The 25,936-nt window shown below is 41.1% G+C and overlaps 1 protein-coding gene across 3 annotated transcripts; it reads left to right on the top strand.

Moving 5' to 3' along the window:
• On the top strand, positions 1-25,543 carry LOC307140935 (tubby-related protein 3). 3 transcript variants are annotated; one of them, XM_079840748.1, is made up of 14 exons: positions 1-71; positions 4,096-4,219; positions 5,344-5,448; positions 10,733-10,873; positions 11,098-11,208; positions 11,293-11,433; positions 13,513-13,598; positions 13,688-13,855; positions 16,918-17,030; positions 18,363-18,471; positions 18,553-18,651; positions 19,165-19,336; positions 21,723-23,998; positions 24,752-25,543. In XM_079840748.1, exons 1-13 carry the CDS (start codon positions 57-59, stop codon positions 21,854-21,856), a joined length of 1,518 nt encoding a protein of 505 aa, XP_079696874.1. In that variant the 5' UTR covers positions 1-56; the 3' UTR covers positions 21,857-23,998; positions 24,752-25,543. The 3 variants fall into 3 exon arrangements, with proteins under 3 accessions (XP_079696874.1, XP_079696875.1, XP_079696873.1); XM_079840749.1 differs by having other exon boundaries at positions 21,723-24,038; XM_079840747.1 differs by having other exon boundaries at positions 21,723-24,348.
• Positions 25,544-25,936: the final 393 nt, after the last annotated feature.

Below are 25,936 nucleotides of genomic sequence, written 5' to 3'. Positions count from 1 at the left end.
GGTTCATTGAGTAAAGCTCCACACCTCACTGTAGTGATCAACCTCAGGATACGGACATGTCTGCGGAAAAGGTCAGATTGTTTTAATAGTTGCATGTTGTAGTTTCCTTTTTTTAATTAGCCTATTATTTGTTTGAATCCCTGTTGATCTAAATGTTGACTGAATGAGAGATGATCTGAATTCATTTACTGTTTCAAACTACATACATGTTATCAGAATACATCAGACCCCACTGTATATTTTTAACATTAATAATTGATCATTAGCTTGATGTCGCATATCTAGATTAGTGAGTTCTGGTGAGTTTTATTGATATTCAATCACTGAAACAAACACTTTTCTATTTTAAGTGTATTTCTTACTAAAATAGCTAATTATAAATGTCAGACTTTGAAGATTTATATATATATGTGTGTGGCATATGTTTGAAAACTTCAGCTCCGTGGTTCGGATCATTTTTGAAATGATATAATTATAAATGGAAATATGTCTCATTCACGAGTTCATTTAGACAGCACAGATATTTGCATTTTTAACCACAGAGGTTGTATTTAAAGTGAGCAGCCTTATTTGTGAATATCTTTTTGTGTATTATTTGTGTTGATTTGATGGAAGCATGATTGAATAAGGGTTGGTGTTTTCCTCCACACCTCATGACAGGGATTGACTAAGGTGACGGTATTAATAGCCTTATTCTGGCTGCATCTTAAGTGGATCTCACACTCACACATTCACTCTCTCACACACACACACACACACACACACACTCACACATGTCTGGTTCACTATCTTTCTGGGGACTCTCCATAAACGTAATGACTTCTACACTGTACAAACTGTATATTATATTCCCCTACACTAACACTACCCCTAAACCTACCCATCACACAGATATACAGGCATTCTTACTCATTTTAGGTTGCATTTAGGTTGAAGTCCCCACCGGGATAGACACACAAACACAAACACACACACACACACACACACACACACACACACACACACACACATGAATATGGGTCATTCCCTCAAATCAACCAAATTTTGGGAACTGGACCGGCATTTTTTCTGAAGAAAGACAAACATTAGTCGTGAAGAAAGCCTAAATATTGACTGAGTAATCCACTGTTTTGTAAAGGGGGTCAAAATGACCATTTGGCCAAATTACAGGTGGGCAAAAATGACTTTAGAAAGATGGCAGCATCATGATTTTATTTTCCCACAGAGATTGGTAGGTATATTAGTCAAATCTTATGTCTTCAGCAATCTTTGTGTCATTATATGCCAACGGTGATGGTTCAAAAATGGGGAAAAAGCACTTTTCGTGTTCTCTCTCCCAAAGTTTGCATGCCTTTAACTCAAGAAGTATTAAAGATATCTTAATTTCCTTTTAGATTCTGGTTCTTAATCAACTTTTGTTTTTCTTTAAAGGCTCTATATGGTTCATTCACAGAGATATGGGGATCTCAGTCTGGCTCTATGTGCAAATTGTTGTACTTTGTACCCATTTTCAATGGTCGAAAACCAAATGTGGCTGACTTTTCAAACAGTGGATACTTATTGTATTTAAAGAGAAATGTCTGAGGAGCAAATCATGTTAAAGTTAGAAATATATCTTCTTTCCTTCTATCAAGACAACGGCATTGAACATACCAATTTGATCAATATTTCAGTACCAAGTTGGCCAATTTGAGGCACATTAACCTTTCCGGAGATTTGTAGAAGTGCATTTCTGAAATAAAAACAGTGAAATAAAAGTATTGCACCAGCTAAATAGCCATATTGTCCTTATTATTAATAAAAATTTGACTCAAAATTCAAGATGAAGTTTTTAATAATGAATAAATAGGAACATTTTCAATTTTAACATTGAAAATTGGTAAAGTTATCTCTGGGAAAAAACCATATAGAGCCTTACAAATGAAGAAACCATAAGTAAAGTTTATTAAGAATGAGAATCTAGAAGGATATTGAGTTATCTTTAATACTTTTAGAGTTACAGTCACACAAACATTGGAAAAAGAATACAAACATGAAAGTGCTTCTCCCTAATAATAGACCTAAACCAATCTCTGTGAAAAAAATCAAATAATGGCGCTGTCATCTTTCTAAAATCATTTTCACCCATCTGTAATTTGGCTTTAAATTTCAGGTGAAAATTGTCATTTGAATATATATACATATTTTGGCTTTCATTACTATTTACGTTTGTCTTTCTTCAGAAAAAATATGTTTGCGCTGAGGGAGGAGGAGGGTATTGTTACTCATAAAGGCAATTTAATCATAAATCATAAAATTACTGGTGTTTTGCATTAAGTGCAATTACTAATAATATTACAAGTTTATTTCTTGGAAATTTTCTTGGTCTTTTAACAACAACCTAATTTTTATAGGGAACATTTTTAATATTCTACTCTTATTAAATGTACCATTGATCTTTTATAATCACTGAACTAACCGACAGCTTCTGTGATTATAAAAGGAGGGCTCTCTACTTACTTTCTGAGTTTCTAGACTTCTTGACCTTTCCTATATTCCTATATTCCATACTTTGACAAAATGTCTTGATGAATTCTTGATGATTTGATATGTTATAAGAGATTTCATAATATATATATAAAAAAAAAAGTAAATCAAAACGTGTGAAAAAATTAGGGAGTGGAAATGGGCAATAAGCCAATAAGTGATCCTCTGCCGCCATCTACTGGCTATAGTGGTCTTTTTATTTTTAATAAAAGCTTTTGTTTGCCAAGTCTTAGTTTTCCTTTGTCTGGCTATCAGCAGACCAAACTCAATCTTTTAAGATTGAACATTAGTCTGGGGAGGCAAATGAGTCTGTACGCAATTGGATAGTCCATCAACCAATCAGACCAACGGTCCATCGCTTCTCTGTCTGTCATGATGTTAAACCCGCCAATAGCGTGCCAAGTGGATAAGCCGTTTTGTGATTGGTCTCCGCAGATTTGTAAGGGAAAAAGGATAGAAAAATGTAAAGGTTTCCAGCCTGAGCTGCAGGGCGAAATCAAATCACCGGCAGATCGGGCTGGGTTTACCCAGTCTAAGTTTTCCTACATCTTTGGAACAATCTTTGATTGAAGAACAAATAATGTTTTTGGTCATCACATTAAAGGAACACTCCACTTTTTTTGAAAATAGGCTCATTTTACAAGTCCCCTAGAGTTAAATAGTTTTACCGTTTTTGAATCCATTCAGCCGATCTTTGTATCTGGCGGTAGCACTTTTAGCATTAGCTTAGCATACATCATTGATTCTAATCAGTCCATTAGCATCTCATTCAAAAAATGACCAAAGACACTTTCAATATTTTTCCTATTTAAAACTTGACTCTTCTACAGTTACATCGTGTGCTAAGACCAACTGAAAATGAAAAGTTGCGATTTTCTACACCGATATGGCTAGAACTACTTTCTCATTCCTGCGTAATAGTCGCGGATCTTCGCGGCCATACCATGGCTGCAGCGGCGCAAAAAAAGTGGAGTGTTCCTTTAAAGATAACATTTAAACTAGATAATATTTAGAGCTTTGAGATGCTGGAAAAAGATTGAAGATTGAATTGCAACCATTTGTTCGATGAAGAATAAGATTCAGATATGTTGTTCTTTTTTTATTTGTTGCTTTCCCTTGCATCATTACTGGTGAGTTCTCTAACTTTCTAACATAAAATTATTCCTCTGTGCTCTCGCCTGTACTATTCTGAGCGATATCTGACACTTTGTAATACTACACTCTAAAAAATGCTGGGTTATAAACAACCCAAGTTGGGTTGAAAATGGACTAACACAGCAATTGGGTTGTTTTAAGAAAACATTTAACCCAACCGCTTGGTTAAAATGACCCATTCACTGAGTTAAAACAACCCAATTGCTGGGTTAGTCCATTTTCAACCCAATTTGGGTTGTTTTTAACCCAGCATTTTTTAGAGTATAGCATTTCTCGTGTTTATTGTCTCTTTAAGATGAATTTCTTGCTGTATTCCTCAAGTGTCTGCTAATTGTATAAATGCAAATGCTTATCTTTCAAACATGCCATTTACAATAATGTAATTTTATGACTGCGCACATCAGAATATTACAGAAGCCCAAAAAGAAGAAGCCCGAGTCCACTCCAGTAGAGACCAACGGAAGCGAAGCCAAACCCAAAAAGACCAAGAGCAAGAAGAGCGGAGATCTGTCGGCCGAGAGCAGCCCGGCCACTCAGAGTACGCCAGAGAGTTCACGAGTCTTACATCCATACAAAGTTCTGTCATGAAACTCTAGATGGCGCTTGTAATCTTATCAATCTCTATAGGGCGCAGCTGATTGGTTCCTGATGTATCAGTAGCCAATGAGCTCGCAGCTCAACATTCAAATACTGGTCAGCATGTGCTGTAGCAGCGCAGTGTGCTTTCAGAAACCCTCCTCCTTCCCCAGCTCCACCTGTATCTGCTACGGGTCATTCATGAATGCAAAGACCAAACACATTAAAGGGTTAGTTCACCCAAAAATGAAAATTCTGTCATTAATTTCTTACCCTCATGTCGTTCGACACCCGTCAGACCTCCGTTCATCTTCGGAACATAAATGAAGATATTTTAGTGTAAATCTGATGCTCTGAAAGGCCTCCATTGGCTCAATGCACTTTACACTCTCAAGACCCTTAAAAGACACTAAAGACTAAAGTTACAAAGTCCATCTCACTACAGTGGTTCTAAAATAACTTTATGAATCGGCAACAATATTTTTTGTGCGCAAAAAAACCCTAAATAACGACTTACATAGTGATGACGATTTCAAAACAAGGCATCATGAAGTTTCAAAGCGTTATGAATCAGTGAGTCGATTCATGATTCGGATCGTGTGTCAAACTGCTGAAATTTGGCGATTCAAACTGCTGAATCGACTCACTGATTCATAGCGCTTCGAAGCTTCATGATGCCTTGTTTTGAAATCGTCATCACTATATAAGTCGTTATTTAGGGTTTTTTTGCGCACAGAAACTATTCTCGCCTCTTCATAAAGTTATTGTAGAGCCACTGTAGTGAGATGGACTTTGTAACTTTAGACTTTAGTGTCTTTTAAGGGTCTTGAGAGTGTAAAGTGCATTGAGCCAATGGAGGCCTTTCAGAGCATCAGATTTACACTAAAATATCTTCATTTGTGTCTGAAGATGAACGGAGGTCTGACGGGTGTCCAACCACATGAGGCTCAGTCATTAATGACACAATTTACATTTTTAGGTGAACTAACCCTTTAACATTACCGTGCCAAACCCTCAGAGAGTTATCATGACAGAACGCCGCTTCTGTCCGTCTGTTCACACAACTCTCACAAACCTCCCTCACAGATGGAGAGAAGGTGAAGAAGAAGAAACTAGAAAAGGAAAAAGAACCAACAGAGAAAGAGAAAGAATCCAAAAAGAAAACGAAAAGTGCCCCAAAGAAGAAGAAGAGTAAGTGACCCATGTGTATTTATATACTATTATTCTAGTTGGTCATATTTTTAATTGGCTTTTATATGTTATTTGAATTTAGTTTTCTTTGTGATTTGTGAATTAGCTTAAATTAATATATTTATTCCAGTTTAGTCATTTTAGTACTTCAATTTGCCGAAGTTAAGTTAAAGGGACAGTTCACCCAAAAATGAAATGTTTATGTGTATCTGCTCACCCCCAGGGCATCAGAGATGTAGGTGTGTTTGTTTCTTCAGTAGAACACAAATGAAGATTTTTAACAGTGTGATGGTCGTATAATGATGTCAATGGGGATATTTTAGAGGATGAGAGCAATGAGAGTAAACATACAGACATACGAATCCTTATTAACCCATGCGGCTCGTGGGGACACACTGATGTCTGAAGACACGAAACCATCAGTTTCTGCGAGAAACCCAACAGTATTTATGTTATTTTTTTACCTCTTATCAGGCGAATGTCATCTAGTGTTCCCAGCGCCATAACTTCCGGTGAATAAGGTCAAAATACTGGCGCGATCATAGATATATATACGTAGATGCATCATTCGACAGATCCGCACAGGCACTAATGAGGAATCTATGTATATATCTATGATTGCGCCGGTATTTTGACCTTATTCGCCGGAAGTGATGGCACGGCTGATGCAGAGCCATAGAAAAAAATGAAATACAGTTTTAAATATGGATATTTTTCTTATACAAACGCATCGATTCGCTTCAGAAGGCCTTTATTAACACCCCTGAGCCGTGTGGAGCAGTTATATGACGGACAGATGCAATTTTTATGGACTTCAAAAAGAGAGCCACTATTACTGCTATTATAAAGCTTGGATTAGCCTGAACATTTTTAATATAACTCAGATTTTATTCGTCTGAAAGAAGAATGTCATACACACCTCGGATGACTTGAGGGGGAGTAAATCATGGGCTAATTTTTTTATCACTGAAGTACTGGGATAAAAGTGTATAGTTAGGATATAAAAACTGATCGATCAAAATTGTTACATCGTTCATGTTGGCGACAAATGTACACCGATCAGGCATAATATTATGATCACCTTCCTAATATTGTGTTGGTCCCTGACCCATCAAGGCATGGACTCCTCTAGACCCCTGAAGGTGTGCTGTGGTATCTGGCACCAAGATGTTAGCAGCAGATCCTTTAAGTCCTGTAAGTTGTGAGGTGGGGCCTCCATGGATCGGACTTGTTTGTTCGGCTCATCCCACAGATGCTCGATTGGATTGAGATCTGGGGAATTTGGAGGCCGAGTCAACGCCTCAAACTCGTTGTTGTGCTCCTCAAACCATTCCTGAAGCATTTGTGCTTTGTGGCGGCGCATTATCTGCTGAAAGAGCCACAGCCACAGGGAAAACCGTCTCCATGAAAGGCTGGACATGGGCTCAACAATGCTTAGGTAGGTGGGACGTGTCAAAGTCACATCCACATGATGGAGGACCCAAGGTTTCCCAGCAGAACATTGCCCAAAGCAAGCCCATGACCGGTTCTCCACTGGTCCTTCATGACCCTGTGGCCGGTTCTCCACTGGTCCTCCATGACCCTGTGGCCGGTTCTCCACTGGTCCTTCATGACCCTGTGGCCGGTTCTCCACTGGTCCTTCATGACCCTGTGGCCGGTTCTCCACTGGTCCTCCATGACCCTGTGGCCGGTTCTCCACTGGTCCTTCATGACCCTGTGGCCGGTTCTCCACTGGTCCTCCATGACCCTGTGGCCGGTTCTCCACTGGTCCTTCATGACCCTGTGGCCGGTTCTCCACTGGTCCTTCATGATCCTGTGGCCGGTTCTCCACTGGTCCTTCATGATCCTGTGGCCGGTTCTCCACTGGTCCTTCATGACCCTGTGGCCGGTTCTCCACTGGTCCTCCATGACCCTGTGGCCGGTTCTCCACTGGTCCTTCATGACCCTGTGGCCGGTTCTCCACTGGTCCTCCATGACCCTGTGGCCGGTTCTCCACTGGTCCTCGATGACCCTGTGGCCGGTTCTCCACTGGTCTTCATGACCCTGAGGCCGGTTCTCCACTGGTCCTTCATGACCCTGTGGCCGGTTCTCCACTGGTCCTCCATGACCCTGTGGCCGGTTCTCCACTGGTTCTTCATGACCCTGTGGCCGGTTCTCCACTGGTCCTCCATGACCCTGTGGCCGGTTCTCCACTGGTTCTCCATGACCCTGTGGCCGGTTCTCCACTGGTCCTTCATGACCCTGTGGCCGGTTCTCCACTGGTCCTCCATGACCCTGTGGCCGGTTCTCCACTGGTCCTTCATGACCCTGTGGCCGGTTCTCCACTGGTCCTTCATGACCCTGTGGCCGGTTCTCCACTGGTTCTCCATGACCCTGTGGCCGGTTCTCCACTGGTCCTTCATGACCCTGTGGCCGGTTCTCCACTGGTCCTCCATGACCCTGTGGCCAGTTCTCCACTGGTCCTTCATGACCCTGTGGCCGGTTCTCCACTGGTTCTCCATGACCCTGTGGCCGGTTCTCCACTGGTCCTTCATGACCCTGTGGCCGGTTCTCCACTGGTCCTCCATGACCCTGTGGCCGGTTCTCCACTGGTCCTCCATGACCCTGTGGCCGGTTCTCCACTGGTCCTCCATGACCCTGTGGCCGGTTCTCCACTGGTCCTTCATGACCCTGTGGCCGGTTCTCCACTGGTCCTTCATGACCCTGTGGCCGGTTCTCCACTGGTCCTTCATGACCCTGTGGCCGGTTCTCCACTGGTCCTCCATGACCCTGTGGCCGGTTCTCCACTGGTCCTTCATGACCCTGTGGCCGGTTCTCCACTGGTCCTTCATGACCCTGTGGCCAGTTCTCCACTGGTCCTCCATGACCCTGTGGCCGGTTCTCCACTGGTCCTCCATGAGCCTGTGGCCGATTCTCCACTGGTCCTCCATGACCCTGTGGCCGGTTCTCCACTGGTCCTTCATGACCCTGTGGCCGGTTCTCCACTGGTCCTCCATGACCCTGTGGCCGGTTCTCCACTGGTCCTCCATGAGCCTGTGGCCGGTTCTCCACTGGTCCTCCATGACCCTGTGGCCGGTTCTCCACTGGTCCTTCATGACCCTGTGGCCGGTTCTCCACTGGTCCTTCATGACCCTGTGGCCGGTTCTCCACTGGTTCTTCATGACCCTGTGGCTGGTTCTCCACTGGTCCTCCATGACCCTGTGGCCGGTTCTCCACTGGTCCTCCATGACCCTGTGGCCGGTTCTCCACTGGTCCTTCATGACCCTGTGGCCGGTTCTCCACTGGTCCTCCATGACCCTGTGGCCGGTTCTCTACTGGTCCTCCATGACCCTGTGGCTGGTTCTCCACTGGTCCTTCATGACCCTGTGGCCGGTTCTCCACTGGTCCTTCATGACCCTGTGGCCGGTTCTCCACTGGTCCTCCATGACCCTGTGGCCGGTTCTCCACTGGTCCTCCATGACCCTGTGGCCGGTTCTCCACTGGTCCTTCATGACCCTGTGGCCGGTTCTCCACTGGTCCTTCATGACCCTGTGGCCGGTTCTCCACTGGTCCTCCATGACCCTGTGGCCGGTTCTCCACTGGTCCTCCATGACCCTGTGGCTGGTTCTCCACTGGTCCTTCATGACCCTGTGGCCGGTTCTCCACTGGTCCTTCATGACCCTGTGGACGGTTCTCCACTGGTCCTCCATGACCCTGTGGCTGGTTCTCCACTGGTCCTTCATGACCCTGTGGCCGGTTCTCCACTGGTCCTCCATGACCCTGTGGCCGGTTCTCCACTGGTCCTCCATGACCCTGTGGCTGGTTCTCCACTGGTCCTTCATGACCCTGTGGCCGGTTCTCCACTGGTCCTCCATGACCCTGTGGCTGGTTCTCCACTGGTCCTTCATGACCCTGTGGCCGGTTCTCCACTGGTCCTTCATGACCCTGTGGCCGGTTCTCCACTGGTCCTCCATGACCCTGTGGCCGGTTCTCCACTGGTCCTCCATGACCCTGTGGCTGGTTCTCCACTGGTCCTTCATGACCCTGTGGCCGGTTCTCCACTGGTCCTCCATGACCCTGTGGCTGGTTCTCCACTGGTCCTCCATGACCCTGTGGCCGGTTCTCCACTGGTCCTCCATGACCCTGTGGCCGGTTCTCTACTGGTCCTCCATGACCCTGTGGCCGGTTCTCCACTGGTCCTCCATGACCCTGTGGCCGGTTCTCCACTGGTCCTTCATGACCCTGTGGCCGGTTCTCCACTGGTCCTCCATGACCCTGTGGCCGGTTCTCCACTGGTCCTTCATGACCCTGTGGCCGGTTCTCCACTGGTCCTCCATGACCCTGTGGCCGGTTCTCCACTGGTCCTCCATGACCCTGTGGCCGGTTCTCCACTGGTCCTCCATGACCCTGTGGCCGGTTCTCCACTGGTCCTTCATGACCCTGTGGCCGGTTCTCCACTGGTCCTCCATGACCCTGTGGCCGGTTCTCCACTGGTCCTCCATGACCCTGTGGCCGGTTCTCCACTGGTCCTCCATGACCCTGTGGCCGGTTCTCCACTGGTCCTTCATGACCCTGTGGCCGGTTCTCCACTGGTCCTTCATGACCCTGTGGCCGGTTCTCCACTGGTCCTTCATGACCCTGTGGCCGGTTCTCCACTGGTCCTCCATGACCCTGTGGCCGGTTCTCCACTGGTCCTTCATGACCCTGTGGCCGGTTCTCCACTGGTCCTTCATGATCCTGTGGCCGGTTCTCCACTGGTCCTTCCTTGGAGCACTTTTGATAGAGACTGACCACTGCAGACCGGGAACACCCCACAAGATCTGCAGTTTCTATGAACTAGACTAAAACAAAAAATCTGTCACAATAGCCGTCACAATCTGGCCCAAACTCGCTCTAATCCTTACTCTTGCCCATTTTTCCTGCTTCTAACACATCAACTCTGAGAACAAAATGTTCACTTGCTGCCTAATATATCCCACCCACTAACAGGAGATGAAGAGATCAATGTTATTCACTTCATCTGTCAAAATGTTCTTCTAGTGCTTATCAAGGACAGTAAATGTTCACTTGCTGCATTCAGAATCGTGGGAGAATTATGATCTCTATTTAAAAAAATTCTATTTATTCCTCTATTTCTAAAACTGCGGGGGAATAGACACATATAAGAATATAGCTATGAAATGAATGTGTATAGAAACATTAGAAACAACTGTGATTCTAAACAACGTCTTCTCTTTCCTACAGGATGAAAAGTGTACCAGTTTTTGTTTTTACTGAGCACTTAAATGTGTTTATTGCTTAACAGGTTTAACAGAAGATGATGACGATGATGAAGAGGACGATGGGGAGAACACTCCTCAGAAGAAGACGAAGAAAAAGACCTCAAAAGAAAGTTCTGATGGAAAAGAAAAAGTGAAGGAAAAAGACAAGAAGTCCAAATCAAAAGGTGTCCTCTGTTCAAATGAGTAACTTGAAGGGGTAGTTCACCCAAAAATGAAAATTGTGTACATTTGGAACAACATGAGAGAGAGTAATTAATGATTTTTGGGTGGATTAACATTTTAAAGATCTTTAAACTTTCTATTATGAGCTCTGATTTTACTTCCAACAATCCCTGCTAACTGGATTTATTGATGGTTTATTGTTTTTTTGCTGTATGTGAACATGAAGACGCCAAAGAGGACGCAGACAGCAAAGGAAAATCTAAAGCCAAGAAGAAGGAGCCGGCCTCCATGTTTCAGATAAATGGAGACAAACCTGAGACCAAGAGTAAAAAGAAAGGTAATGTTCTGAGAGCTTTTCTACATACATGTGCGTTTGATGATTCAGAGTGATATACGCGTTTGCTTATCTTGCGTGACAAAGCTGCCAAATCCGAGAGTGAAGATGAGAGCGAACCAGAAACCAAAACCAGCAAGACGAAGAAGAAGAGCAGCGCAAACCCAGCGTCCATGTTTCAGACAGGAGGAGACAAAGACAAGGACAAGAAGACAAAAAAGACCAAAAGTAAGTTATGATAACACTGATGATCTCTGTTAGTGGGTGGGATATATTAGGCAGCAAGTGAACATTTTGTCCTCAGAGTTGATTAAAAAAAAATTATTTTAAGCAAAAGAGTTTTAAAATGCTTTTTTATGTAGAAAAAAATTTATGGTGTTGATTCATATTGGTTTCACAGCTTTTAAGACAGCATTAATTCATCATTAAACAAGATTTCTGATTTTACCACCCAGAAAAAGTCAGGTGGTGCGACCATATATTCATTTAAAGTAATATACATATACAATATACATAGGAATCATTGTAAAATGCATATCACATGGTAAACTCCCGTTCCCTTTTCTCTATGTATTGCCCTTTTAGTCTAATTCATATAAACGGTGTTCAGAACATCATTTTCCATAAGGAGTTTTTATGTTTTTTGTTCTATTATTTGTATACATTATATCAGGGGTGTCCAAACTTTTTTAAAAGGGGGCCAGATTCGATGTTGTGGACACACCCGGGTGATGTATATATATATATATATATATATATATATATATATATGTTTCTTGGAAATATGACAGATTTGACAAAAGCTTGAGCTGACAGTATAGCTTGTGATAGGACACAGATGTACATTTATAGATATTTAACAATATCTGTAAAACTTTCATCAACCAAAAAGTTTTAATGGGTGAAATTTAAATATTAATAGTTAGTTAGAACTCTATTCTTATTTAAATTAACAAGTACTCTATTTAGATCACCACAGGTAAAACCACACTGCCAAAAACCAAAACCACTGATATTTTCCAGTCCAAATATCTAAGAATTCTTAAATCAAGATGCTTTTACTAATGAAAATTACATCTTTTTTTCTTGATTTCTGGGTAAAAAATTCAAAATTAATAGAGTTTTTGCTTAAAACAAGCAAAATTATCTGCCAATGGGATAAGAAAAATAATCTTGTTTCTGTTTGCGACAGAAAGAAGAAACAAGATTGCAAACAGAAACAATATTATTTTTATTAACAATATTATTTTTATTACCCCATTGGCAGATACATTTGCTTGTTTTAATCTTCAATTTTATTTTATTTTCCAGAAAACAAGAAAAAATATCTTATGTCATTTAACAGTAAATTCATCTTTATTTACATTTTTTTTTTTAGATATATTTAGACTAGAAACAAGACAAAAAAACGAAATAAGAGAATTTTTGCAGTGCACACATTGGCACCTCACTGCATGGTAAAAAGTAAAAAATATTATTTCTATATCTAGAATGGCTTTATGGTCTATAAACATATAAATACAAATGCACAACTGCAAGTTTATGACAAAAATAGTCTGTAATTTGGCCTTTATTACTCATTTAATACATGTCTACATTACAAATGAAATCAAATGAGATATTAACCTACATTTCTGACAAATTACCACGGTTACAATAAATAAAAGTTGGTGAATTGTTGTTTGAAAAGTATTTGAACTGGATCGGCTCAGTGTTTCTCCTGATTTGCACGTTAGTGTTGTTGATTAAGTCAGCGCTGTTTAACTGGCTTTAAACTAAATTAAATCACAGAGAGATTTGTAGCTTTTCATGGCCTAAAATCTAGTAGGGCCTACTGCCACCTTGCGCTGACATTGTGAAAACGCATGATTTGTAAATGATGTCTGGCTTTTAATAGACACGCTGCAGGCCGTTTGAAATACATCCCCGGGCCGCATTTGGCCCGCGGGCCGGACTTTGGACACCCCTGCATTATATAATGGTTTACAGTTATATTTCTTACTTCATTTTGCAATTGCAGTGGGAATTGAAACTTTTAAATGTAAACTTGCTGGTCGCACCACCTGACATTTTAGGTCTTTAAAACACCACAACTCAAAAAGTCAATTGAATTAAAAAAATTAGCAATATTGTTGATCAATCTGATATGTGACATGTATTTATTTATTTATTTTTATTAGGAAAATAATGAATTCGGACACAAAAAATACATGTCATGCCATTGAACCATATACTGTATATATAAATCTGAACGGATTTGTTCCATATAATGACAGCATGGCTGATTTGATTGTTTCCCGTCCTCAGGTCCTGCTAAAGCAGAAGAGACTGAAGACTCGGATTCAGAAGTGACACAAAAAAAGAAAAAGGGCAAAGGGAAAAAAGGCAAAAAGGTGAATTCTTCGTATTCCACATTATTCTCATTCTAGCATTAATTTTGTGTGGTATATTTTGAATGGTTACCTCTTTTATCCGTGTGAAGGAGGAGCGAGCACCTTCTCCTGTTGTTGAGTTTGATGATCTGGAGGAGTTTGTGCTTCAGCCCGCACAACAAGGCGTCACGGTAAAGTGCAAAGTGACCCGCGACAAGAGAGGGATGGACCGAGGCCTTTACCCAACCTACTACCTGCACCTGGACAATGAGAAGAAAGTACGACATCTACTGTGACGTTTGAGCTTTCGCTACATTTCAAACGTGAATGTAACTCGACACTCTTGCTTCATTCTCTCGCGGACCCATGAATATGCAAATGAGCCCCGCCTCCACTCACTCGCTCAACTTTACTGTAGTAAACGCTGCACAATGGTATCACTATTTACAACGCCGGACACATAACGCTAATTAATATGATTAGCCTTTAGCTTTACTACGTTATCAAAAAGCTAATAATGTGTTGCTAATGTTAGCATGTTCCTGTTCACCATCTCAGAAATGCTTTGAGCATCATAGAGAACATCATACATCATAATTCATAGCGGGATAGCCTGCTTCTCTTGAGACTCCCTGCTTCAAAAAATAGTTAATGATATGCTAAAGCCCCGCCCACAGCAGTCATAGCTAATGAAATGCTAAAGCCCCGCCCACAGCAGTCATAGCTAATGATATACTAAAGCCCCACCCACAGCAGTCATAGCTAATGATATGATAAAGCCCGCCCACAGCAGTCATAGCTAATGATATGCTAAAGCCCTGCCCACAGCAGTCATAGCTAATGATATACTAAAGCCCCGCCCACAGCAGTCATAGCTAATGATATGCTAAAGCTCTGCCCACAGCAGTCATAGCTAATGATATGCTAAAGCTCTGCCCACAGCAGTCATAGCTAATGATATGCTAAAGCTCTGCCCACAGCAGTCATAGCTAATGATATGCTAAAGCCCCGCCCACAGCAGTCATAGCTAATGATATGCTAAAGCTCTGCCCACAGCAGTCATAGCTAATGATATGCTAAAGCCCCGCCCACAGCAGTCATAGCTAATGATATGCTAAAGCCCTGCCCACAGCAGTCATAGCTAATGATATACTAAAGCCCCGCCCACAGCAGTCATAGCTAATGATATGCTAAAGCCCCGCCCACAGCAGTCATAGCTAATGATATGCTAAAGCCTGCCCACAGCAGTCATAGCTAATGATATGCTAAAGCCCCGCCCACAGCAGTCATAGCTAATGATATGCTAAAGCCCCGCCCACAGCAGTCATAGCTAATGATATGCTAAAGCCCCGCCCACAGCAGTCATAGCTAATGATATGCTAAAGCCCCGCCCACAGCAGTCATAGCTAATGATATACTAAAGCCCCGCCCACAGCAGTCATAGCTAATGATATACTAAAGCCCCGCCCACAGCAGTCATAGCTAATGATATGCTAAAGGCACCCCACAGCAGTCATAGCTAATGATATGCTAAAGCCCCGCCCACAGCAGTCATAGCTAATGATATACTAAAGCCCCGCCCACAGCAGTCATAGCTAATGATATGCTAAAACCCCGCACACAGCAGTCATAGCTAATGATATGCTAAAGCCTGCCCACAGCAGTCATAGCTAATGAAATGCTAAAGCCCCACCCACAGCGGTCATGGCTAATGATATGCTAAAGCCCCACCCACAGCAGTCATAGCTAATGATATGCTAAAGCCCCACCCACAGCAGTCATAGCTAATGATATGCTAAAGCCTGCCCACAGCAGTCATAGCTAATGATATGCTAAAGCCTGCCCACAGCAGTCATAGCTAATGATATGCTAAAGCCCCGCCCACAGCAGTCATAGCTAATGAAATGCTAAAACCCCACCCACAGTAGTCATAGCTAATGATATACTAAAGCCCCGCCCACAGTAGTCATAGTTAATGATATGCTAAAGCCTGCCCACAGTAGTCATAGCTAATGATATGCTAAAGCCTGCCCACAGCAGTCATAGCTAATGAAATGCTAAAGCCCCACCCACAGCAGTCATGGCTAATGATATGCTAAAGCCCCACCCACAGCAGTCATAGCTAATGATATGCTAAAGCCCCACCCACAGCAGTCATAGCTAATGATATGCTAAAGCCTGCCCACAGCAGTCATAGCTAATGATATGCTAAAGCCCCGCCCACAGCAGTCATAGCTAATGAAATGCTAAAACCCCACCCACAGTAGTCATAGCTAATGATATACTAAAGCCCCGCCCACAGCAGTCATAGCTAATGATATGCTAAAGCCCCGCCCACAGCAGTCATAGCTAATGATATGCTAAAGCCTGCCCACAGTAGTCATAGCTAATATGCTAAAGCCCCGCCCACAGCAGTCATAGCTAATGATATGCTAAAGCCCCGCCCACAGCAGTCATAGCTAATGATATACTAAAGCCCCGCCCACAGCAGTCATAACTAATGATATGCTAAAGCCCCGCCCACAGCAGTCATAGCTAATGATATACTAAAGCCCCGCCCACAGCAGTCATAACTAATGATATGCTAAAGCCCCGCCCACAGCAGTCATAGCTAATGATATACTAAAGCCCCGCCCACAGCAGTCATAGCTAATGATATACTAAAGCCCCGCCCACAGCAGTCATAGCTAATGATATACTAAAGCCCCGCCCACAGCAGTCATAGCTAATGATATGCTAAAGCCCCGCCCACAGCAGTCATAGCTAATGATATACTAAAGCCCCGCCCACAGCAGTCATAGCTAATGATATACTAAAGCCCCGCCCACAGCAGTCATAGCTAATGATATACTAAAGCCCCGCCCACAGCAGTCATAGCTAATGATATGCTAAAGCCCCGCCCACAGCAGTCATAGCTAATGATATACTAAAGCCCCGCCCACAGCAGTCATAGCTAATGATATACTAAAGCCCCGCCCACAGCAGTCATAGCTAATGATATACTAAAGCCCCGCCCACAGCAGTCATAGCTAATGATATGCTAAAGCCCCGCCCACAGCAGTCATAGCTAATGATATGCTTTATGAATATGGACATGGTTTGTCTGAAAGCATATTGAAAACACCACATAGACACATAAACAACATTAAATTGTGTATATATATATATATATATAGGCTATATTTTATATCTTTAATGTCCCTTTTGAGGAATTTAATGTGTCTTTGCTGAATAAAAATGTTAATTTCTTAACAAATAAATGTTAAACAACATAGGAGCCAATATATGTCACTAACTTTAGCTTTGCAAATGAATTCTGATGTTGTTCATCCACATCCAGGTATTTTTGTTAGCGGGAAGAAAGAGGAAAAAAAGCACAACCTCAAACTACTTGATCTCCATTGACCCGACAGACCTCTCCAGAGGAGGAGAGAACTTCATCGGGAAGCTGCGGTACGGATCTGTGTGTGTGTGTGATTGTGTGTGTGTGTGTGTGTATGTGTATGTATATATGTGTGTGTATGTCTGTGTGTATGTATGTGTGTGTATGTATGTGTAATGTATGATTGTGTGTGTGTGTGTGTGTGTGTGTGTGTGTCTGTGTGTATATATGTGTAATGTATGATTGTGTGTGTGTGTGTGTGTGTGTGTGTGTGTGTGTGTGTGTGTGTGTGTGTGTGTGTGTGTGTGTGTATGTGTGTGTGTGTGTATGTGTAATGTATGATTGTGTGTGTGTGTGTGTGTGTGTGTGTGTATGTATGTGTAATGTATGATTGTGTGTGTGTGTGTGTGTGTGTGTGTGTGTGTGTGTGTGTGTGTGTGTGTGTCTGTGTGTATATATGTGTACTGTATGATTGTGTGTGTGTGTGTGTGTGTGTGTGTGTGTGTGTATGTGTGTGTAATGTATGATTGTGTGTGTGTGTGTGTGTGTGTGTATGTGTAATGTATGATTGTGTGTGTGTGTGTGTGTGTGTGTGTGTATGTGTGTGTGTGTATGTGTAATGTATGATTGTGTGTGTGTGTGTGTGTGTGTGTGTATGTGTGTGTGTGTGTGGGCATGTTTTTGTGAAATATCAGGACACAAATGTGTATAATGACATGGGTATTACAAAAAGAGGGAGAAATATGAGGACGTTCCCCATGTCCTCACTTTTCAAAATGCTTATAAATCACAGAATGAGGTTTTTTTCACAGAAAGTGAACTGAGCAGTCTCCTGTGATGGGTAGGTTTAGGGGCAGTGTGTGTGTGTGTGTGTGTGTGTGTGTGTGATGGGTAGGTTTAGGTTTAGGGGCAGGGGCAGTGTGTGTGTGTGTGTGTGTGTGTGTGTGTGTGTGTCTGTGTGTGTGTGTGTGTGTGTGTGTGTGTGTGTGATGGGTAGGTTTAGGGGCAGGGGCAGTGTGTGTGTGTCTGTGTGTGTCTGTGTGTGTGTGTGTGTGTGTGTGTGTGTGTGTGTGTGTGTGTGTGTGTGTGTGTGTGTGTGTGTGTGTGTGTGTGTGTGTGTGTGTGTGTGTGTGTGTGTGTGTGTGTGTGTGATGGGTAGGTTTAGGGGCAGTGTAAGGGGATAGAAAATACGGTTTGTACGGTATAAAAACCATTACGCCTATGGAATGTCCTCACATTTCACAAAAACAAACGTGTGTGTGTGTGTGTGTGTGTGTGTGTGTATGTGTGCAATGTATGATTGTGTGTGTGTGTGTGTGTGGGTGTAATGTATGATTGTATGACTCTCATGGGTGTGTGACTCCGTCTCGTGGATTTAAAGGTTATTTGCGCTTGTGTTTCAGGTCGAATCTGATGGGGACGAAGTTCACGGTGTTTGATAACGCTCTGCATCCGGACCGCGCTCTGCCCGACATGTCCAACGCGCGCCAGGAACTGGCCGCCATTATATATGTGAGGCAACATCTCCACTTCCTGTCCTTTAATCAAAGTTATATTTCATAATATTCATTTGATTTTACATTGTGACTTTAGGAAACAAATGTTTTGGGCATGAAAGGGCCGAGGCGAATGGTTATAGTTATTCCTGGCATGAACAAAGATGGGGAACGAGTGCCCATAAGACCACGCAGCGTAAGTCACACACAATAACTATAAACATACAGATCATAGGATTCTTTCATATTGTGAATTAGCTTTTATTTTTATATTTTCATTTTAGTTGAAGTTTTAGTATTTTTGTCATTTTTATTAGTTATCTTTTTGTGTGTGTGTATGTGTGTGTGTATGTGTGTGTGTGTGTATGTATGTGTGTGTGTGTGTGTGTGTGTGTATGTATATATATATACATGTGTGTGTGTGTGTGTGTGTGTGTGTGTGTGTGTGTGTGTGTGTGTGTGTGTGTGTGTGTGTGTGTGTGTGTGTGTGTGTGTGTGTGTGTGTGTGTGTGTGTGTGTGTGTATGTGTATGTTTGTGTATGTGTGTGTATGTGTTTGTGTGTGTATGTGTGTGTGTGTGTGTGTGTGTATGTATGTATGTATGTATGTGTAAAGTATGATTGTGTGTGTGTGTGTGTGTGGTGTGTGTGTGTATAATGTTTTATTTGTATATATATTTAAATGATGATGAATATCTGCGTCCCAACAGGACAGTGATGGCCTCCTCATGAGACATCAGAACAGAAATATGGAAAACTTGATAGAGCTGCGCAATAAGACGCCAGTGTGGAATGAAGACACAGCCTCACACGTGTTGAACTTCAACGGCAGAGTCACTCAGGCCTCCATCAAAAACTTCCAGATTGTGCATAACAAAGACCGTAAGTATCTCAGAGATAGAGTGTGTGTACGTGTGTGTGTGTGTGTGTGTGTGTGTGTGTGTGTGTGTGTGCGCTCATTCTCAAATCACCACAGCAACTACAGAACACAACCAGAGCTTATTTTAGGATTATTAAAATACACTATTATAGTATTTATTAATATTTTGAATGAGCTTTTATTTGTATATTTTCATTTAAATTTTAGTTTGTTTTAGTACTTTTGTCATTTTTATTCATTTGCTTTTGTAAATTTCTACTTAGAGATGATTTATCATTATTTCAGTGATTTTTTTTATTCCAGTCAGTGGCATTTATCATTTTAAATGTGTTTTTTTATATATATTTTTTTCTATTTTAATTTTTTTATAAAGTTGTAACGGTTTGAGATTCTGATAGAGGACAGTCCCAACATTAAATGCACCAAATTTGGTGTCTCTAGCTCATTCCCTCTAGCGCCACCACCTGTCCAAATTTTGACTTATGTTTGTTCTCATAACTTTTGACGTCATCAAAATTTTCCCGACATTTTGAATTTTCTGAAAATCAACTTTTTCCTAGACCGGTGCTCCGATTTTCACCATAATTGAACCAGATCATCTTCAGACCGTGCCGACAAAAAGTTACGGCATCCAAGTTGATCCGTACAACCGTTTGCGCAAACAAATTTTATGTAACAGTTGCGAAAATAATCTTAAGGCTATATCTCCGCAACGCTTTATCGTATTCTGACCAAACTTGGTGTGTGTTATAGCAACCGCGACCTGCAGCGTTTCGGCGCAGTGCCACCTAGTGCTCCGGAGATACAAAAATTGGCTTTTTTTGTTAATAACTTCTGAACGCTTTGGCGAAACTGGTCTCTTTAGATACAGGGCATCACGTTTAGTCATACGATACCCAATTTTTCCATATCAGCCATTTTGGGCGTCGGCCATTTTGAATTTTGTCAAAGAATGCTATATTTTACGAACGCATTAGATTATCGTTACGCAACTCGGTGTGTGTCTTCGGCAGCATGCCCTGAAGGTACTCAAAAAGTCTCGGGGCAGCGCCACCTTGTGGTCAAAAGTTATAACAAAATCTGCAAAAATGCTAATGTTTAAATTAGCCTATTATAATGAAACTGGTCATAATACATTCCTTGGGTCATGCCGAGAACATAGATAGCAATTTTCCCATATTTGGCCAAACTTCCTATCCGCCATCTTGTTATTTGTTAAAAAACCTACTTTATTGAACTCGTCCTAGACCGTTTCTCCGATTTTCACCAAAATTGAACCAGATCATCTTCAGACCGAGCCGACAAAAAGTTACGGAATCCAAGTTGATCTGTACAACCGTTTGCGCAAACAAATTTTATGTAACAGTTGCGAAAATACTCTAAAGGCTATATCTCCGCAACGGTTTATCGTATTCTGACCAAACTCGGTGTGTGTTATAGCAACCGCGACCTGCAGCGTTTCGCCGCAGTGCCACCTAGTGGTCCGGAGATACAAAAATGGGCTATTTTTGTTTATAACTTCTGAACACTTTGGTGAAACTGGTGTCTTTAGATACAGGGCATCACGCTGAGTCATACGATACCCAATTTATCCTTATCATTTTGGGCGTCGGCCATTTTGAATTTAGTCAAAAAATGTTATATTTTACGAACGCATTAGCTTACCGTTACGAAACTCGGTATGTGTCTTCAGCACTATGCTCTGAAGGTACTCAAAACGTTTCGGGGCAGCGCCACCTTGTGGTAACACAGATACCAATTTTCCCATATTTGGCCAAACTTCCTGTCCGCCATCTTGTTATTTGTTAAAAACCTACTTTATGGAACTCGTCCTAAACCGTTTGTCCGATTTTCACCAAAATCGAATCGTAGCCTCTTCAGATCGTTCCGACAAGACGTTATGGATTTCGATCGATATACGAAACTGTTTTCGTAAACCGCAGCGACGAAGTTGAGGCATGATCTTGAGGCTGTATCTCTGCAATGCTTTGACATATTGACACCAAACTTTGCATGTGTCTTTGTTCCCTTACTCTGACAACACCACATCAATTTCGTCACAGCGCCACCTATTGGTTAAAAATGATGAACCATTAAATCATTATTATTGACTGTATTTATTTAGAATTTTACAGCTATTTTGCCTAAAATGATCTTTCAACGGTTAATTGTTGCAGTTAGTCTGACACCCTCAGCCATGTTGTCATCTCTTGTTGTCTTCTTTGCGCTTGACCCCGGTAAAGGCCAAGCTATATTTTGGAAAGTTTATTGTATTGCATACTTTTGCAGAAGGATGTTTTGATTAATGCATTTCTAATTAATGCAAGTATTAATATGTTACCTAAGTAAATAAAACATTCCTCTGCCTTTTTGTGTGCTGTATCACAGAGGACTACATCGTGATGCAGTTTGGGAGAGTGGCAGATGATGCTTTCACTCTGGACTACAGGTATCCTCTGTGTGCCGTTCAAGCCTTTGCCATCGCCCTCTCCAGCTTCGATGGCAAAATCGCCTGCGAGTAATGGTGCGAAGACGCCCTACTGGTCTCTCTCTGTGACTTTGTCACATGCAGCGAATGGGAAACGTTCTCACTCAGCATCAGCTCAATTCTCTAGACGGAGACCGAAACCCATGAATCTGTCAAATAAAGCTGGTCATATCCTCTTATATGGGCTTAAGTCAAATAATAGGAGGAAGTGTGTTGAGATTTTGGATTTGAGATGCACTTGAAAAGGCAAAGTGGAACTGTGTTGTATTTTTTGGTTGTATACAATGTAATTAGGAAAACTGTATTTTAACCCCTTAACTGTCATCGTCCTTTATTTTACATATTTTAGTAATCGCCATTAATCAGGTATCGTTCGACAGCTTGCGAACTCCAAAATAAATCGTCCTCTGAAAGCCATTTTGAAATATGTTGCGTTACCATGGAAACTGCACTTTTAAATTATGAATTAGTGGGCTCCTCCCCCTAGTGGGCGGAGTCAGGTTTCATATTACAAAATGTATTTAAACTACTTTATAATCAAAAGGCATATCGTCGGAAAGGTATAAGTCTCAAGGTTCCATATTTAGCGTAGATAGAAGTGATATTTCGACAGAAATTTATTAATTTGTTACAGGAGAATGCATTGTGTGACACCCTGTGGCTATTTTTGGTACAGCGCCTAAACAAAATCTCATGGGAACTTAATTTTTTTGTGATATCAACTTCAAATTTGGAACACAACTTGGTTAGAAAAATGTTATGTAAAATGTTGAAAATATGATTTTAAAAGTCCTCATTATTAGATAAAAAGTTGAAAATATGATTTTAAAAGTCCTCATTATTAGATAAAGTCACAAATATGATTTTAAAAGTCATAATAGGGAGATAAAAAGTTGAAAATACGACATGCTAAGTCATAATTATAAGATAAAATGTTGAAAATATGATTTTAAAAGTCCTCATTATTAGATAAAGGGCCCTATCTTGCACCCAGCGCAATTGACTTTGTACACAGACGCATGTGTCATTCCTATTTTGCACCCGCGCAAAGCGCGCTTTTCCCTCCACAGAAGCACGTCGCTAAACTAGTGAATGAACTTGCGCTCCCTGGGCGGTTCAGCGCAAAAAAGGAGGCGTGTTCCGGCGCAAACAATCCCTGGTGCTATTTTGCTGTTCCATTAAACAATTGCGCCACTGACCAGAAAAAACCTAGTCTAAAGTCAGTGGCGCGTTGCGCGTTGTTCATTATGCTATTTTAAGGGCGCATGCTTGACCATAATGTATAGCGTGCACAACGCGCATACACTTTGCTCATGTAACCTACACAGATGCAACAGTTATTTTTGCAAATCATAAATTGTTACACTAAAAAAATATTAACACATGAGATGACGGAAATCATTGTGGTGTGCCACGAAGATGTGAAAAAATAGGCATAAATCTAGCTTACGAATGATTCAGGCTAATTGTAATAATTAAGGATAAGACCTGTTTGCCCAATAGTGGCAAGACATATATGTATATCAGGACATCTGACAAATTGGTTTGTCCGTCAAGAACCAGGAAAAAAAATCAACTGAAAAACTGAAAAAACTGAAAGACTGAAAAAAAAAAAAGACTGTGAAATCACCTTTACCATAATGTACAACATTACAACTTCACTTCTCTGTCTTTCACTGCTCTTAAAAGAACATCAGTCTCCTCGGCTGTGAACCGCTCCTGGCGTGCGCCTGGTAAATACGCCATAATAATAGCAATCCATAATGGAACTTGCGCACCTGCTTTTAAAGGGAATGTTGGATGACGCTCTGATTGGTTTATTCACGTTACGCCCAAACCACACCTATGAATAATGAAGCTACTTCAGACCAACCCATTTTAGATTTGCGCCGGGCGCAAGAGCCATTTATCCCGCCGGGAAAATAGCAACAGCGCCGAGACCCGCCCACAAAGTTACTTGCGCTTTGCGCTTTGACACTTGCGTTTCAGATCGTTAAAATAGGGCCCTACGTCACAAATATGATTTTAAAAGTCATAATAGGGAGATAAAAAGTTGAAAATATGACATGCTAAGTCATTTTTATAAGATAAAATGTTGAAAATATGATTTTAAAAGTCCTCATTATTAGATAAAAAGTTGAAAATATGATTTTAAAAGTCCTCATTATTAGATAAAGTCACAAATATGATTTTAAAAGTCCTCATTATTAGATAAAGTCACAAATATGATTTTAAAAGTCCTCATTATTAGATAAAGTCACAAATATGATTTTAAAAGTCATAATAGGGAGATAAAAAGTTGAAAATATGACATGCATCAAAACGCATATTGTCGGAAAGATCTGAGTCTCAAGGTTTTCATATTTAGCGTAGATAGAAGTGATATTTGGACAGAAATGTATTCATTTGTTACAGGAGAATGCATTGTGTGACACCCTGTGGCTATTTTTGGTACAGCGCCTAAACAAAATCTCATGGGAACTTAATTTTTTTGTGATATCAACTTCAAATTTGGAACACAACTTGGTTAGACACATGTGACCCTGGACCACAAAACCAGTCATAAGTCGCACGGGTATATTTGTGGCTGTGGCGATAGCCATTGTATGGGTCAAAATGATCCATTTTTCTTTTATGCCAAAAATCATTAGGATTTTAAGATTATGTTCCATGAAGATATTTAGTAAATTTCCTACTGTAAATATATCATAAATTTATTATTAGTAGTAATATGCATTGCTAAGGACTTCATTTGGACAACTTTACAGGAGGTTTTCTCAATATTTAGATTAGTTGCACCCTCAGATTTTCAAATAGTTCGGCCAAATATTGTCCTAACACACCATACATCAATTGAAAGATTATTTATTCAGCGTTATATGATGTATAAATCTCAATTTCAAAAAATATGACTGGTTTTGTGGTCCAGGGTCACATATGGCTTTGATTTCATAGTAAAAATGTATTTTTATATAGAATAAAAAATATTTAGTACAGTACATTTGATTTACAGTCAATTTAAACTTAAAGTTATTCCTTAATTTCTTCATCACTTTCACAGCAATAACCAAGTCTATATTTCAAAGCATTCCTGAATTACAACCATTTAAGTTTGGAAAGTGCATTTTCACGCCTATTCTCAAAACAGTTAAGGGGTTAATATTGTCAGCTTCACAATTTTAGCGAACTGGGTTAAAAACAGTGTTAATAACCTAATAACATAACTAGACAAAGCACCATTTAAATGTTTTATTGTATGTTTTATTGGAAGTTGTACTATGTTTTGTGTAACTGTGTTAATGAAGAGACGTCTGTTCAAGTGTGCCGAAAGCTCGAGATTATAGCAAGGTCCATGTTTATCAGAGCTGATGGTGAATTTCAGAGTTTTGCACACAATATCATTGACATAACTGATGCCTGAAGTATGTCAGACATCTCGAGCGCTCAGGCATTTTCTTGCTTACTCAGGCAAAAATGATCTGGAATAATTCGTGTGATTACTGAGATCATTCCACCTGATGCAAATGCGAAAACCCATCGTTTGGTGTTTAATGTATTTTGTTTTGCCTTTTACATGTCATTATAGTTTATGATTACATGCATTTGATAAAAACCCATAACTGTCTTAATGCGTGCAGACAAAAGAAAATCAAATTAGGCATGTTCTTCCATTTTTACTTGATGTGAATGTAGGAAAGAAAATGCAAATAAAAGTGTTTCTAAAAATGTCTTTGTTTTTCTTTTATAGGTGTGTCAACACGAAATAAAACTTCTCATCTTGCACATTAATGTGCATGTTTTTTTTTTAAAAAACGCTTTACTTTTTCACTTGATGCCACATTAACAGGGAAAATTATGTTAACCAATAACCAAATCGCTTTTTTAGCATATGTTTTAGGCTTTTAATGCAGCTTAATGCTCATTTAACCCCTTAACTCTCACCCCCCTTTTTGAGAATAGACTTGAAAATTAAAAAATGCTTTGAAATATACACTAGCATAACATCCTAATATTGTGTTGGTCCCTGACCCGTCGAGGCATGGACTCCTCTAGACCCCTGAAGGTGTGCTGTGGTATCTGGCACCAAGATGTTAGCAGCAGATCCTTTAAGTCC

The sequence above is a fragment of the Gobio gobio genome, assembly GCF_949357685.1.
Source record: "Gobio gobio genome assembly, chromosome: 17".
Taxonomy (NCBI): domain Eukaryota; kingdom Metazoa; phylum Chordata; class Actinopteri; order Cypriniformes; family Gobionidae; genus Gobio; species Gobio gobio.
The sequence above is the reverse complement of the archived record's forward strand: the minus strand, read 5'-3'. Positions and strand labels throughout refer to the sequence as shown.